Source organism: Pararge aegeria, chromosome 9 (assembly GCF_905163445.1).
Source record: "Pararge aegeria chromosome 9, ilParAegt1.1, whole genome shotgun sequence".
Taxonomy (NCBI): domain Eukaryota; kingdom Metazoa; phylum Arthropoda; class Insecta; order Lepidoptera; family Nymphalidae; genus Pararge; species Pararge aegeria.
The window spans coordinates 13,117,433-13,134,810 of NC_053188.1; the positions used below are offsets into that span (position 1 = coordinate 13,117,433).

General features: G+C 34.1%; 1 protein-coding gene across 7 annotated transcripts in view; it reads right to left on the reverse strand.

Moving 5' to 3' along the window:
* Positions 1–17,378, reverse strand: part of LOC120626140 (PH and SEC7 domain-containing protein) — a 62,278-nt gene that overhangs the window by 25,551 nt on the left and 19,349 nt on the right. For 6 of the 7 annotated variants that reach the window (XM_039893447.1, XM_039893446.1, XM_039893444.1 and 3 more), the window contains exon 2: positions 4,095–4,161. In XM_039893447.1, coding sequence (XP_039749381.1) covers positions 4,095–4,161 — 67 coding nt within the window. Of the gene's footprint in view, positions 1–4,094; positions 4,162–10,814; positions 11,191–17,378 lie in introns of those variants that run through there. The other variant, XM_039893448.1, reaches the window with a different exon arrangement.

The window sequence follows — 17,378 nt, forward strand, 5'->3', positions numbered from 1 at the left end:
ACCGATTCGGCGCATCGTAAAGTTTAGAGGATTCGTAAACTGACATTTGAATTTGGTTTTGTTAAAAACCTGAAATCGAAATAAAATGAAAAATATGATAATTCAGAAACAAAATAACGCACCTTGTGAGAGGCCATAGACATGTTAAATAATATGAGTTGGCTAGTGAAAATCGATTAGTAAAGGGATAAAAAATGCCTAGGAATATTCTTTCATTAGGCTTTGATTACTTAGGGTATAGCCTTGTGCGTCTTTTTTACTTGTAGGCGTCTTTTAAATCAGGGCGTCTTAGGAACCTTCATAGCTCTATGCTAGCAAATGTAGTTATCACATAATAATAAAGCATTAAATTAGTATGAATGCCTCAAAAGGGTCCGGAAAAATAGGGTTATTTGCATAAACAAGTTTAGTACTTGAATTTTTTAACACCAGCATTGAGTTAACGTGAATATAGCCACAGATACCGGAGAATTGCAGAAGTAAGTGATGCGATCTGTATAACTCTATTTATCAACATTCTGCGATGTAACCGAGAAACATTGGATGATATTTATCTCTATTGTCTAGAGTAAGCTTTGTACAGCTTTGTGACTGATTTGACTCTATTCTATGAGTCGTTAGTGCCTGAAAGCTATTTCATCTAAGTAAAGATGCTGTGAGCGTTATCACACTCTCAATTTGCTAGCGAGTTCACAGCGAGGCAATCTATGCAGTGCGCTCATCGCGTACACAATCGTGTTTAAGCTTTTTAGCCGCAAGCTGAATCCCGGGCGGCCAAGAAAGGAGAGTTTTTTTTTTTGGCCCACTAGCAATAGTTGCGTTTATTAACCAATCAAAACAAAAGGAAAAAATGGATAACAGTAAACGGGATACAAAAATATATTATATAAAAATTTAATCACGAAAATTTACTATCATTTAATATTATAACACAGATTAAATTAATCGTGAAACGGAATGTTGTTAATCATCCTACGATTCAATTCTAAAATAATCATAATGGGATTGCACTAGTCAATCCATACGCCCTCGAACACGATGCAAGCACACCCAGGCGTCAGAGGACCTACAAATCGGTAAATGCTTGCCGGAACTTCTTAGTCGCTATTATTGTTAACTGGCTCTGGGCAATACAACCTGAAGATGCTACATTTCTTCTAGCAAGGAAACTGGTGCTTTGTGAGGAAATGGAGATAGCGGCGTGACAATAGACCAAAAACGGTTTACGTGACGGAACTTGATGAACCAGAGTCGCAAAGAAGATGAAAGACTGGCTAAGCCCTCCTCGAATAAAATAAATATGATTGCGTAATTTATTTTCGGTTACACATAGAAGAATAGTTGGATGGGATCACTTTATTGCATCACAACACAAAGAAACAATACACGAAAAAAACAGAGGCCGGATATAATTTATCAAACCGTCATGACTCTGCTCTGCTATAGGTACATTCTCCGCTACTGCACTATGTATTGTATTGGAATTGCGGATTAATTCGAAATCCATAGGCTTAATTAGTTAAAATGCCCGAATATTTGCCCATCAGATTTCAGATATTATTATTACAGACGAAATAATATTTAAGGCTTTAATAGAACAACTTTTTTTAATATGATTACACTTTTTTCTTTATTTATACAAAGAAAGTTATACAGACTAAAAATAAACTAATTAGCAATTAATCCAACCAACAAGGTATTTTCTGTATAAGTAATTTGAAAAATCCGGTTTCTGCAGTCCGGTTTTAAGAAATCGGTTAGTATCATACATAAACCTTAAAAATTATCTGGTAGAAGCTGGACAATTTAAGTATTAACAAGTATTAAAAAAGTCTTTGGTGATTGGATTTGTTGAAAATTATTCCATACTAATATTAATATTATAAATAATGCTAAAGTTTGTCATGTTGTATTTCATTCGGAAAAGGGTTTATCGTGACCGGAGAGATTCAATAACTACAGATGTGGATCTGGATTCTATGACACTTTTAAATTGAGTCTTAACTCTTGAGACTAAAGTCTTAAGCCAAGGCTTATGCTTATTACGAAGGCTTGAGGAATTTTGCCTCTAAATAATTCAATCGACTTGGATCGTAAATTGTTAGTAAAATACAAAGTTAAAAAACTAATATTACTAAACTTAGCCTAACGAAATAGTATAATAACCGAAGAAGAAATACCGTAAAATGTCCTGATAATTTAAAAAGGAGGCAATTATTTAATAAGTATTTATGTAAAAATAATTTTGTTTTAAATATTTTACAAGAATTTATTTGCAAAAAAAAAACAAGTCTACTACCTAACTAAAGACAATAAATAATATTACCTACTTTTGTAGACCTGCTATCCATACTTAATTTTATAAATTCGAAAGTGTGTTCGTTTGTTTGTCCTTACTTTACGCGCTAATTAAGCAACGGATCAACTTGATTTTTGGCATAGAGTTAGTTGAAGGGACAGAGATTAACATACGCTACTTATTCCTGGAAACAAACGGTACCCTCGAACTTTGGTAGGAACCTTAATAACGCTACGCGGCTTTTTACTGCTGTTGGCTTGTGTTTCCTATCACAGAAATCCAGCGGATGGCCCACCTGATGGTTAGTGGTAAGCCATCGCCTATAAACCGAGCTACACTTCGCAGGGCATGGAAAGAACATGTTCTACAAAGTGACGTAGGTGTTACGATTCATGTGCCTGTAATTACACCGGCAACCACGCCCTTAAGACCGGAACACAGCAATGCTGTTTGGCAGCACAAATAAGCATGGCGGTTGTACTTCCCCGGACGAGCTCTGTCAAAAAAAAGTATACTACTACTCAATACAGTTTTGTGACAGTTTTATTTTCTATGGTATTCTGCAGTGGCGTAAAAATGAGGTAAAAAGAAAAAAAATTGTATTAAGCCTCAATTCAAAATTTGTCGTTCGCAATCGAGGAGTCGTTTTCGAGTATGGAATACTTGAACATAAGAGTAAACTGGATCTGATCAACATTACATTAAAGCTCAAATTTGCCTACAAATGTTTTGCACAGCTTTTGACAACACGCTTGTAAAACAAAAAACTGGAGTGCAGGATTCGCGACTCTAAAGAGAGTGACATCAGTTCCATTTTAATTTAATTTTCACAGAGTTTGATATGCGAAAAACGACTCCTCGATTGCGAGGGTGAAAATCTTGTACTAAGGATACTTGAGTGCCCCAACCGCAGGAAATTAAGCAACTTTTTAATATATTAAGATATTTAAACCTAATTTGATGGAAAAAAGGGAAAGTCGGCTGTACAACCTTAGAAGCATATATTTGATGAATAAAATAACTAAATAAGGCGAGACAGCAACCAAAAGCAGCCCAGTAATCGAAAAAGAAATTAAAACATTGAACATTTTTAATCTAACATCCAGATGTTAAAAGTGAAAAAAAACGATCGCACGATATTTTTAATCCTAACATCTGGATGTTAGATTAAAAATCGTATTTTTGAATATGGGACAAAGACGTCAATTGGATAGTTGTGAAACAGTACCCTTAGTCTGGGATTACCAAACTCTGGAGCTATTTGCTATCGAGCTATCTATTATCGAGACGGCTTTAAATCGAGAATAGGTGAAATGGACGAGATAAGTATTTTTTAATTTAAAGATTAAATTTGCAACTGGTCATATACTATTAGCCAAACAGAACGAACGTCTTTAAAGAAGACCCAGTGAATTATTAACGTAAATAGGCATCCTTTTTTTGTAACTAACGTCCAACTTTCTAAAAACACAATTAATCTCGCGTGAAGTTGATTCTAGTTTGGTGATAAACCTTAAAATATTATATCAGCTTAATATAAGATAAATGAATATCCAAAAAAAATAGGGATTATAATAAAAAAAAGACAAGAGCGTCATCAATATTAAAATAAAACTGCTTTAAGCAATGTTAGTAAGCGCCCTAGTCCATTTCACTCTAGTCGATACGGTTTCGGTACTCGAAGACAAATTAACGATTGCGTGCGTACAAATCACAAGCTATGGGAACAGTTATCTTCGGCGCGCACTTTCGGAGATATACAAGTGTCATGGATAATAAATGGCGAATTCCTTACCTTCTCGGGTAGTGAACCGGTCCACATCAGTCCCATTAACCTTGAGCAATACGTCTCCCGCCTCAACCTGTAATTGAACGCGCGTTTTCATTTATTCATTCCAACAACAAAACATTACATTATTGAATCATTTCATACGATGTATGAAATGATTCAATAAGTTAAATAAATAGTTCCAGCGGTAACCAAAGTATTGTTAACCTCATGGGGCCGTAAAAATAAAAGTGGAATAGCGTTGGAATAGTTATTTAGTGTTCTATCACGCTCTCACATTTGAAAGTTCGTCTCAGTTGAAGTTTGACAAACACTTCATAACATTGTCTGGTGGGAGGCTTCTGCCAGGGCTAGTTACCACTCTACCGACAAAGACATGCCGCTAGCCGATTTACTGTTCCGGTACGATGTCGCCTTACTCTCACTCACCAGCAAGTGAGATTGCAGTCAAGTGCGAGCTTGTAGTAGAATATAAAAAAAAAAAAACTTTTGCAACGTTATACGACGTTTATTTGCATGGCACTTTTTCTGTTGTATTTTTAATGGGACTTCATAACCTATTAAGTTTTTGGAGACGAATGTTAACTTAAAAGAAACTATATCATTGATATAGTTTAGTTGCAGTTAACATTCGATCTAGTAATTCCGATGTCCGTTGAGAAGTTCTCCATTTTCGGAGATCTTCATAAAATAATACATTACAAACTTAGTATGGAATCAAGAAGTCCATTTAATGCTTTTCAAATGAAGAATTGTCGAAATTCGTTTAGGATTGACAAAAATGACCAAGGAAAAATAAGTTAAGAATTGATAATTAACCTTTTATATTTAGTTCTTGTGATAAACATTAGTCAAGAAGATAACATTAGTAAAGTTAGTGTTTAATATAATATAATATATTTTAATTTTTAATTTGATATTGTAAATTGTGTATTGTATATCGTTTTTTTTTATTTTGTAATTTTTAAATAAATATGTAAGTATGGGACATGACTTAATAGTGACGTCCTTGACCAGGCAGTAATTTTACAGCGAGCTAAACAGGCGTTTTTATTATTGGCCTCCTCTCAGGATGAGAAAGAGTTAGGCCGACCACACTGGCCAAGTTGGGATTGGTAGACTAAACACGTCTTTAAGAACGTTATGATAAACTCTCAGGCATGCAGTTTTTCTCACGATATTTTCTTTCGTATAATTAAAAGTCGTACATTACTCCTTAAAGTTCAGATAGGCAGTGTTTTTATACATATATGATGCTAGTGATTACTAGCTTACTTAGCTATGACGCGCTAAGGATACAATATAATAACGCTTTTCGCATCCTAATGCAGCTGCCTCGTTTCTGTAGTGCTCAATCAATATTTGCTGCAGCGAGGGTTCCCGATTTCCCTGCCATTCTCAGAACAAGGACGGCTTCCTTCTGGGAAAAACTTAGACGCACCACCAATACCATCCTATGCACTTTAAATGTACCTTATAAATCCTTTTGTCAAGTATTGGTCTTGCGTGCACCGGAGCGAGAATAATAATTTTAGGTATTAAGATAATTTTTTTTTTACATCTGCATTAGCTTTATTTATTATTATTGTTATTATTGTACTATAAAACAAATCTTTTCTATGGGAATATTGTCTGAAAATAAAGAATTATTATTATTATTATTATTATTATTATATTATTACATAAAGCAGGTAGGACAGTTGGCAAAGTTGATTATAAACGTCGTTCAAGCGCGAATTTTAGTCTAACAAACTGCAATCACTGTACGTAGTAAAAGGCAGTATTCAGCACCTCAGGCGAAGTTTTAAATAGCGTCGAGAGGTAATTCAATGTACACGTGTATCGATGTTTTACAAGCCTCTACCAGGTGAAAAGAGCAACAAAACTTGATAACCCATTTAAGCGGATACCACAACGCAGTGAGCTCAAAATGTCATACGCCGATTAATACAGCAAAAGTTTGCGATAACAAATAATATAATAACGAAAGCCCGAGTCCGATACAACGAATACTTATCGTAACGACGAAAACATTTGACCACGAATAACCAAGAACTTCAAACATACTTCGCGGCCTTGACACCATGTAGGTACTACACAGGTATATCTGTACCAATTTAGAAATTCTATCAAATAAGTACTTAATTAAAAAGAAGTTATGCAAAAACAAAAAATTGAAAATATCAATACTAATTTTATAAATGCGAAAGTTGCTCTGTCTGCCTGTCTGTTTAGTTAGCTTTTCACAACTAAATGGCTGAACGGATTATAAGTAAAATTTGTAAAAGGCTATAGATTCTATCCTCGAGATGGACATATCCTATTTTTTGTCCCAAAAAATAATCTTGAAGGCGGTGAAATAGGGGACGAAAGTTTGTATGAAAGTCCTATGTTTTTGAAGTTAGATACTAGGTAAACGGCATTAACTTATCAGCTTTAAATAACAAAGTCGTGTTATTAACGGCCGATTGGCGCAGTTTGCACTGACCCTGCTTTCTGAGTATAAGGCCGTGGGTTCGATTCCCACAGCTGGAAAATGTTTGTGTGATAAGCATGAATGTTTTTCAGTGTCTGGGTGTTTATATGTATATTCTAAGTATTTATGTATATTATTCATAAAAATATTCATCAGTCATCTTAGTACTCATAACACAAGCTATGCTTACTTTGGGGCTAGGTGGCGATGTGTGTATTGTTGAAGTATATGTATTTATTTATTTAATTAAAGTGACATCCTGATCGTCTGCCAATTAAGGACTCACTTCCAAACAAAGTTCATAGGTGTAGCGGTTTTTAACCAACACGATGATACATTATATTTTGTGATTATTAACACCATTTAAAACATAGAAAATCGTCTATTTCCTATGTATAGGTTGATGCTGGGGTTTTCTAAGAGCCCTAATACCTTGCAGTTAGCTTGATTATATTATCACAATACCGCCAATATCCTAAGTCTAGGCTTAACTCAGGACCAATCAGGGAATCAAATTCAGGACCTCGTGATCCTCATGATCTAAGCTAACCATTACACCAAGAAGACAGTTAAAAGTTACATAAATGCAGCATAGTTTTACTTTCGGTTCTTTATTGACGACACCATTAGTAATAACTTTCTTCATTATAATAATTATTTATTGGCCGTTTTATATTTATTACGTAGTTTTTTATATTTTTTAATAATACATTTTTTCATACCAATATTATAAATTCGAAAGTGTGGCTGTTTGTTTAATAACTACCTGCGGTGCCCTGCGGTTTTACCCGCGATTATTCCGGGCTGCTGCGTTATATTTAGGTACATCGTCAACACCTTCCTCATAATTGCGTTATGAGGCGTTATATTACCCAGTGAAAATAAGGTAAATCGTTTAAAATAATTATATTTAGTTATGTTTGTGCAACTATAACCGGTCGATCTTCACAAAGCTGTCCATAAAGATAGCTTGTATTCTAGAGACTTAGGAAAATAAACAGATTTCGCGGGAATTCTTTTAAAATCAGCGTGATGTATAAAGTCGCGGCTAACAGCTAGTAATGTATAAACAACTTTACGCCTTATTTCCTCCGACACAAGAATACTGGAATATAATATTTCATAAATAAATATCAATAACATGTATTATAAAACATGATAATATATAATATATATATATATATAAATATATATATATATATATATATATATTATATATTATCATTTTTATATATATTATTATTTTGTTTTATCATTTGTATTGTATATATATTGTATATATATATGTATATATATATATATATCTTAATATATATAAATCTCCTGTCACGATGTTTGTCCGCGATGGACTCCTAAACTACTTACTCGATTTAAAATTAAATTGGCACACCGTGAGCAGTCTGGTCCAACTTAAGAGATAGGATAGCTTAGATCTTTAATTATAGTTGCAATTTTATTCTATTGCAAATTATTTGTCTATAATTAATTGACAGTCACATGACAGTCATACTACTATACTCATTTAAGGCTTAGCGATACTGAATACTTTAAAAACAAAATCAAACGCAGACGAAGTCGCGGGCCACAGCTAGTATATATATATATATATATATACATACAATACAAATGATAAAACACCGATTGTATATATATGTATATATATATATATACAATACAAATGATAAAACACATTTAGAGTAACCGCGTTATATAAACTTGTCTAACAATAAAACTTTCTAAACAATTTTTAGTTTAAACTTGGAGCAAATAATGCTCTAGCAAAGATGTAACACTCGCGTTTGTCGAAGAAATGCATGACATATAAAAATTAAAAGGATCGCAGGAGGTATCTGCTTTGAATGACTGCGTTAAGAAAACCCCCGTAAAAAAGCCGTATCCCAAAATCGGGCAATAGGGAGTCTTTTGTGCCTATTTGAAATTATAAAAAAGACGAGACAGATACGGAAATGAAAAAATATCTTAGAGATCGGTTTTGATTTAAAGGAGATTTTCTTTTTATTCCACTACATGTTAGTGGTGATGAAGTCAAGATGATAACGGGCTGGTAAGGCAGTTATATTAAACCGATATACTCGAGCCACGATTGAAGCCTTCCACCAGACCAGACCAGAGAAAATTCAGAAATAATAAATTCCCTAATTGCCAAACGCAATAAGTACTTTAACTGTACTTGGCTGAACCTAGTTATCGAAATCAAATAGTTAAATAAATCTCAGTCTCAGTTCCCTCAGTCCTTAATACTCAGAATATGAATGTTAAAGGCCTTAAGACCCTGCTCCAATGTGGGATGGCGGACTGCCAATAATAGACAGTGGGAAGTCCTTTATAATAATAGACAGTAGAAGGGCATTCCAAATGTAAGCAATCGCATTACACATAGCGGAAATGAGTTTAGAAGTAAATACTTAAAATGGCATAGGTGTTGTGCGATGTTAAAATTTTAAGGAGGAAAATAAACAAGTTCCTACTTCCTTCCACTTTTCGGAACACAGTAAGGCTGTAACTCCTATGAGTAGGAATTAGCCATTGAAATATGTACTTACAAAAATCAATATCAAAAATTCACTTCTCAGTAAAAGGCAACAAAAGCGAACGAAAACTTTTCTTAAAATCATGGACACGAACCTCATTTCAAAAAGATTTTTTAAATTAAAGTTCTTTTCAGAAACCGACTCTTCAAAGCCTACACAATATTGCAATGAAAGTTCGATTGTGATTAGTTAGGGTGAGTTGGTTACCGCTTCCTAGTTTCCAGTTTTTAACCCCGACGCAAAAGCAAGTGTTATAATTTTGACGTGTGTTTTTGTGTGCTGTGTGTTCGTGTCAGTGAGTGAGTGAGTAAGTGAGTAATGAGTGCGTGCGTTCGTGTTTCTGTGTGTGTGTTTAACGTAAACGGTCCAAGATGGCAGTCGACACAATACGGCGAAATCGCATATTTTTACACAACTTACACAACATAGGTATAAAATGAAAGGGCTTGACTAGTATAAAAACATATACTGAAAGTAGGGGGTTTTCATTTTAAAATTTTAGTTGACTACCATGCGTTACATTGACACCACCATCCGAACATACCGTTTTGATGGTTGTTTTTATGGGTTTGTCCTTCTTTTACGTAGCAATGGAGCATAGAGAGTTTAAGAGCTACTTAAGGACGTTGGCTTAGTGAAGAAAAAGACATCTATTTTTAAGGCTCATTCAAAAGACTCGCCTCCTTTTGCAAGGTGAAGACTGCAGTATCAAGTTTTGATAAGGCTCAGTAGCTATTTGAAATGACTGAAATAAAACGCTCTAGTAAATCACTACCGGGCTCGGCTTCTATGTCGTCAATTATTTTAGTATCAATAAATTCCGGTATAAGTTAAGTATTATATGGACTGAGTTCCGCACCCGAAGTTATGACGCCAATAAAACATTTTGTAATATTATGCATACGCCGCACAGAGTTGATAAAGAGGCGTGTCGTTTTAGGCATGTAAGTCAGACGACAGTGCAAGTACTGATTTCGATTCATGGTAATAAAATCAATGAGCAAAAGTTAGCAACTGAAAATTTTAACTAAATCCCGTATTATTCATACGGGATTAAAATTTAAAATTTTCAGTTGCTAACTTTTATTACAATACATCTAAATCAATGGCTATAATATGTTGCTTTTAGGACTTTTGCATATTATAAACGAGGCAGTTAATCATTAATTACAACAATTATAACAGTTAATTAACACAAATAATAATGTAAGTACAACAACTACATTACCATTGTATAGATAAAGTACATACATATTGTTACATATTCTAAACTATTCTATATGTTCTAAACTATTCTACGCTTAAGTTAAGTTTGTTACTACTTACTATTTGAGTAGGTATATTTGATAACAATACTCAAGCCTAATATAACAATGCTCAGATGTACAGCACAGAGATTTGACGTGACGATGTGTTATTAAGACTAAGTTTCTTTAATTTTATGAATTAAAATCAAAATAGGAATTTTAATCAGGAAGGGGTGTGTCAATTTATAAAACTGCACCCTTTATATTTTCTAAATATGAGTGTCGGTGCTGACGGCGAATTATAAATCCTATATTCTTCCATAAGACCTCCTCGAAAGACAAGTGAATACATTTTCAGAGCGAAATTACATTTTAGGTAACTGCCTTTTAGAAATTCCCTGAACTGCTGAGAAAAGTAAATTCTGAGTGTTTTAAGTTTAAATCAACTCACTCTGCATACTCCCGTGCGTGGCACATCAGTAGTTTATTTAATTTGAATTACTTTTAGCGAACTCTTATATGTTTTGCACACTCATATTATATTAACACTAAGGCCACTAGAAACGCGGCTGCACTAAACAAAACTTATCAATCATTCACACAACATCACAAAGGATAAACAGACAGTTTCGCCACTTCCTTTTCATTTAAATGATTCACTGATGCACTTCACAACTGGTATGGGGATATTAAAAAATAAATTCGGAATGAATAATGTTATTGTTTTTTACAATACCAAGAATGGTATGTTGATAATAAGATGAGTAGAATAGCATAGACGCAGTAATAATATCGAAATATGTTGGAGTGCGACGACGCGGGCGACCGACGCGGTTCCTAGCTGTCAACTGTTATCAAACGAGGGAGGGAGCGCCCGGAGCGCTCATGGTCTAAGCTTAGAAGATAAATTAAATCAGACTTCTATATAAGGGCGCAGGAAATAGGAATTACTCGGCTGCTCCACCTGGCCTCGTTAGGGGAACTCGAAGCAGGGGACGGTAAATGCATTAATTTCTTAGTATTGACCAAGACCATGAACATCCGAAAGGTCACTGTGGTGCAAGCGATGCACGAATGTAAACAGCATATTTTTACATCTTTAATATAACAATTTAACTTGCTTTATACCTACTACGGTTATATAATAAACTAGGCCAACTCAAGTGTAGAGTAGATTTATAGTGTCTTGTTAAATGGATGTAATTTTAATATTTTTTGTTTTCTTATATTATGTTTTAGGGTAAGAAAAGGGGGCTCATTTACCTGTCCGCCTCCGTCTTATTATTTAGAAACTAATATTGACTTAAACTTAAATCACAGTTATTGAAACTTGAAACCGCAAATTATTCATGTCGCATATGTTAGAATCATGAATAATTTAATTATAATCCTTGAACATGAAATCCTTTAAGTCTCTAAAGATTTTTATGTGAACTGGAGAAGTACATTGATGAATAATTACTTATGGTACATAATAAAACTCCGGTAACAGTTTTTAAAAATAATTACCGTTTATTTTGGTTTACGGTATGAAGTACTGTATCAAAGTACTTAAACGAGTACTAAGACGTCTGTCGTCCATTTGCGAATGTCGAAAAATTTAAAGCCATCAAAAGAAGATCAGATACTCCAAAACAAACTACTTACGGCATCACTCCTGTAAGGTAAACAACACCCGAGTTTATGGGACTCTTACCAAGTTTTATAAAGTGTCTTTGGTAAACTACGACTAATTTTAACGTAATGTATCCTCTTAAAGGTATTATAAACTGAGACTTAAATCAAATAAAAGTATGCGTTGCGCAATCTGAACGATAATAAAGTTGAAAGAAGGCATGATATTTTAATAATAAAATAGTTAAGATATTATGGGTATGACAAACGCAATGTATTGTTTGCCTTTTACCATGTCGTGTGAATGAAAACTTAGCCTAAGGTTGAGATTCTTTTAAAATTTACTTTTTGTAATCTCTTCAAGTGAGTATATTTTTTACCCGGCAAAGTTTGTTGTAGGCTTCTTCTCAGAGTAGGGCGCGTTCAGTACCCCAATAGCTTAAGTTTAAAGTTAACGAATGTAGTTATCAACATCATCTCACTGCTATGTACCTATATTATGGTAATGAACTTAACAAAAGTGCCATCTATGTACCTATTTGAATAAAAAAATATTTGACTTTGACTTTGACCTTAGCTTTATTGTGCGTCCTGAATTTAATTATAGTGACTGCCCTGTATCGAATGAAATAGGACAGTCACTATAATCACTAACAAAATGCTTTTCTTTTTGTGAGGTATCGTATAGTTTTTGAGATAATTGAAATTAAAATTTGCAATTTATTGAAACTTTGAAACTATATAGTTTTTGTACAAATCAAAGATATAATTGAAAAACATTGATGGAAATCTTATAATCTTACGAAATAAAGTAATTTATTAAATTTTGGTTTATATTTGTGAAATTAACGAAATTATCTATTATTAGAATAAAAGTTTTCTATGTATCATATTCCAGTAGTCTATACTGTTTTTGTTATGTGTCACATAAAAGTCGTAAATATGTTTATATAGTTTTAGTGCAGTAAACGAGCAAAAGGTGGTAGGTAGCATAGGTTAGGTAAGAACATGAATAATTACGTGAGTGAATATGAATGCACTTAGGTTCTATTGGATTTCGGCTAGGCATGATAATATAACCTAAAATTTTATCAAAAATAATTATATGCCTCACAAAAAAAATTATGCAAAGGGAATAGCGGACACCTCCCACCCCCCCTTTCCGCAGCCTTTTGCTTTAAAATTCGGGAAGCACGATTCAAAATCGTTACCGTCGAGCTAGCTCATCCTGGACTATTATAAAGCAAATAGGATTATGGACACCTAGCTGGCAGATTTAAATAACTAAAAGGTTTTGCCACGTGGAATTTCAGTTTTCCCACGGGTGCCCTATATTTCGGGATGAAAAGCTTTTCTCATGTTTTAATCCATGACGTCTCTATGTATGCTTAATTTCATTCAAATCCTTTAGACGCTGATACATAATTAAGTAACCATTTCCACATATCATTATAAACTTGCACTTCTATAAAATAGGGTCACGATATTTTTAAGGTAGGGTAGTCCGTTATTTATAGGTTGAGACATACGTGTGTACTACATGTCAGACTTTTTTTGTAAAGAGACTCGAAACGACTATTAAATAGTTTTGGTACCCAGGTTATCATTTTGTGGCGAATTGCGCAGTCAATCATTTACTGGCGCAGTGGCGAGCGAGGCGCTTTAAAGTGTAGTTATATATCCGGGGTTTGGTCCTTCGGCGGGGCAATTTGGAAATTCGTAATTTCTGAATTTTCACCGACCTGGTTTGATTGGAGGCTTTAGCTGTGACTAGTTACCTAGTGATAAACGATGTCGTGAAGAATTTTTCGCGATTAGGGGTATGTATTGAACGTAACTGCCATAGGGGCATGGCATAGTTTCAACTGCTTGCTTTATAATTGCCATGCACCTAACGGGCAGTGGCATGCACAGGGTATGCAGATGATATAAAATGAAGAAAATCCCCAGCAAGAGTTATTTTATTAATACTTAGGGTAGGCTTTTGATAACTTTTACAATGCCCATCCTGAAGTTTTTTTATAACTCTTACTGCAGATTTTCTTCATTTTATTTAATCTGCAATCCTTGTGCATACCCTCTATGCACGCCACTGCTAACGGGTTAGTTAACCACCATCTTAAACTGCATCATGACTTATCATGAACATCACGTGAGATTGTAGTCAATTAAAAAGTTGACGCACCTATACAATACATATAGCATACCTAAGAGTAATAGCATTGCAATTTGCTATACCTGCTATGCTCAAACATTGACTAAATTGAATTTACAGAAGCACTTGAACCGGAAATTTCGACCTTCCAGAGTCAAACGCGAAAATTTATTAAATCCCTGTTCTATCAACGCCCACCTGTATCGAGAACACCTACTCTATCTTCGCCCACCTATATCGAGCGCACCTACGCACCCTGGTCGATTATAGTTTGTTTTACTCTAAAATATCATTCCTCAATTTCTCATCAATATGACATTCAAGAATAATACACAGACGACATTAAAGGCTAAGTCTTTCTTTTCAACTGTGTAAGGAAAATGAATTATTTTTCAGCGTAAACTTTTGGTAATTTATCAAACACCCCTAATTAGAATCGTGTTTTTGGTTCATAATACATATGCTTTAGTAGAGAGTGTTTGTTATAGATCATTTTCGAAAGGAATAAACGGTCTGAACTTCATTGAATGATTCAACGTTCTACGATTTTTCCAGCGACACGACGGGTGTCTCTAATCGCCAGGTTGCAGGGGGCTTTAAAAAACCAAATGCGAAAGACGATTTTGAGCAAAAATTTAGTTAGCGTTTTTCATATTACAATTAAATAGTTCAAACAAACTAAAAAACACTCTTTGTATAAAAAACTAAACTAATTTATACCCTTTAGTTTAGTTTATTTATAAAAGCGATTTTTTTTAGTTTTTCTTGATCTATTATTTTTATTAGAGCAAAACTAATCGGTAACCCATTCACCATCAAAGAGATAATTAAAGATCCAAGAAGTTAAAGATAATGGTTGGTAATTAAAATGAACATCATACCTGCCTTAGTGACTATAGCTGAAAATTATATAAATTAACAAAAATCTTATTTTACAAATTAAAAAATAGAATAATCTTATCAAATTAGTATATTGTTTTTATTATGTATAGTGATCGGTCCTCGATATATCTTCAAAGTTTGATAGAAATCAGACCGTTTGAGGAGGGTCAAAATCAAGTTCAAAGGAGTCGGTTACAAACATACCAACAAAGCTAATAAAAATCTTATTTTTTATATTGAAAATTAGAATAATCTTCTCAAATTAGTGTATTGTCATCGGTCCTCGATATGTCTACAAAGTTTGAACGAAATCTTACCGTTTAAAATGGGCCATAATAGCGTCCCAAGAAGTCGGTTACAAACATACAAACATACAAGTGAAGCTAATATAAAGCGTGTAAAAAGTGTTCATCTTTAGAACAATACTTGATTTTTGTAACTTCGTAAGAATAACCCACTTTTCTTAGCACTGACTGTCAGATAGAATGTGTTTCTATCAAGCGCGAATCCTTTTTGTCCGGGCTAAAAAGTATCAAATATATCAAACTAAAGATATTCTATTCTATTCTAAAATAAAAAGTAAATTAAAATATTAAATTAAACATGCCAATGGATCCCTTTTTTCATAAAATCCCAAACACTACATTTGCAGTAATTTTATGAGGAGCAGGAAATGCCACAGATTATTTGCTGCAATATCAGAACAAGGTTGGTGTGTTTAAGTTGACGAGATCCTGTTGCCAACAGTGGCGTGCACTGCATACATGCACAAAAGCACTGCCTACCTAAAAATTTATATTATAGCATTTCTGCCGTTTATGTTCCTGCTGTATGCATACCCTGATAAGAAACCCAGTGCACGCCACTGATTGTCAAGTGGGAAGTGAGCTGATGATCTTCAGACGCCTGGACAGGTCTTCAACAATTATTTATGCGACGATTAATGTGAACGATTATTTTGTTTTTGTTTATTTTAATGTTTTTTTTTTAGTTATTATAAAAATTAATTTGTTTAAATTAAAATTTGCATGTTATATATTATGACTAAACATGTATAACTACAATGTTTTATGCAAATAAAAGAATTTGAATTTGAATTTTAACGACAGTGTCAGCTTTCCGCATCAAAATCTAATCTAAATGTCTAATCGTTTTGGAGCTTCGATGGGAGACACAAGTTAAACTTATAACACCCCCCTTTTGGTATCAGGCGTTAAAAAAAGTAAATAAAAGCATAGGTATAATCACGAGCACCTCACCGCCCACTGCCTGCGAAATCCCGAAGTAGTATTCTAGTTTGTTCCCAATATCCCATTTCATCAATGATTAATGGTATACCGATGACCTTAATTGATATTAAAGCCCTGAGTGCAATAAGGACGTTGGGTTATTGTTACAAAATGCTACTTCGTTTTCTCGACGTTCCTGGCTTAGTGATGAGCGCTGTAGTCTTTTGAGTGGAGATCTTGGGTTCGATCCCCAGGAATACCAAAGACAAGCAAATAGGCGTTCCGATACGACACGTGGCGTAGAAAGCGATTAGGGGTCTGGGTTCAACGTAACTGCCGTACCTTTAATAGTTCAATCTACTTCTGAGGCTGCATCATCAGTTACCAACAAGGCAGATTGCAGTCAAGGGCTACCTTATAGTGGAATAAAAAAACACAAATCACAACTGTCAAACAAACAAACTATTTTGACAGCCGAGTGGCGCAGTGACCCTGCTTTCCGCGTTCGAGGCCGCGGGTTCGATTCCCACAACTGGAAAAATGTTTGTGTGATGAACATGATTTTTTTCAGTGTCTGGGTGTTTATATGTATATTATAAGTATTCATGTATTCATAAAAATATTCATCAGCTATCTTAGTACCCATAACACAAGCTACGCTTACTTTGGGGCTAGATAGCGATGTGTGTCTTGTCGTTGTATATTTATTTTATTTATTTATTTATTACATACAAGTTGGTATTAGTATTTTTGTCATTAAACATTTAAAGTTGTTACTTCTAAGGTAGTAAGAACAGTTCTTAGTGTCCGAATTCTTCAGTAGGACAATAATACCTACTAAAGCCGCTATCAGTCTGTCTGTCAGCAGGCTAAATATATCTTATAAAACGTAATAGTTTATACTATTGAGAAGTTACAACGACTGTTTATAGTATATAGTGGACGAAGTCACAGCTTATTACGGTTTATACAACCCAGTTTAATTATTGTTGTTAAAAAAACCTATCAATGGCATGTTATTGTTGTTAAAAAACCTAACAGCCAGTTAAGTAATTGTTGTTACAAAATCATGCAGCAGAGCTTGGACTCTGGACACACAAAAATGTCATACTGTGTTTATTCACAGCGATATTTG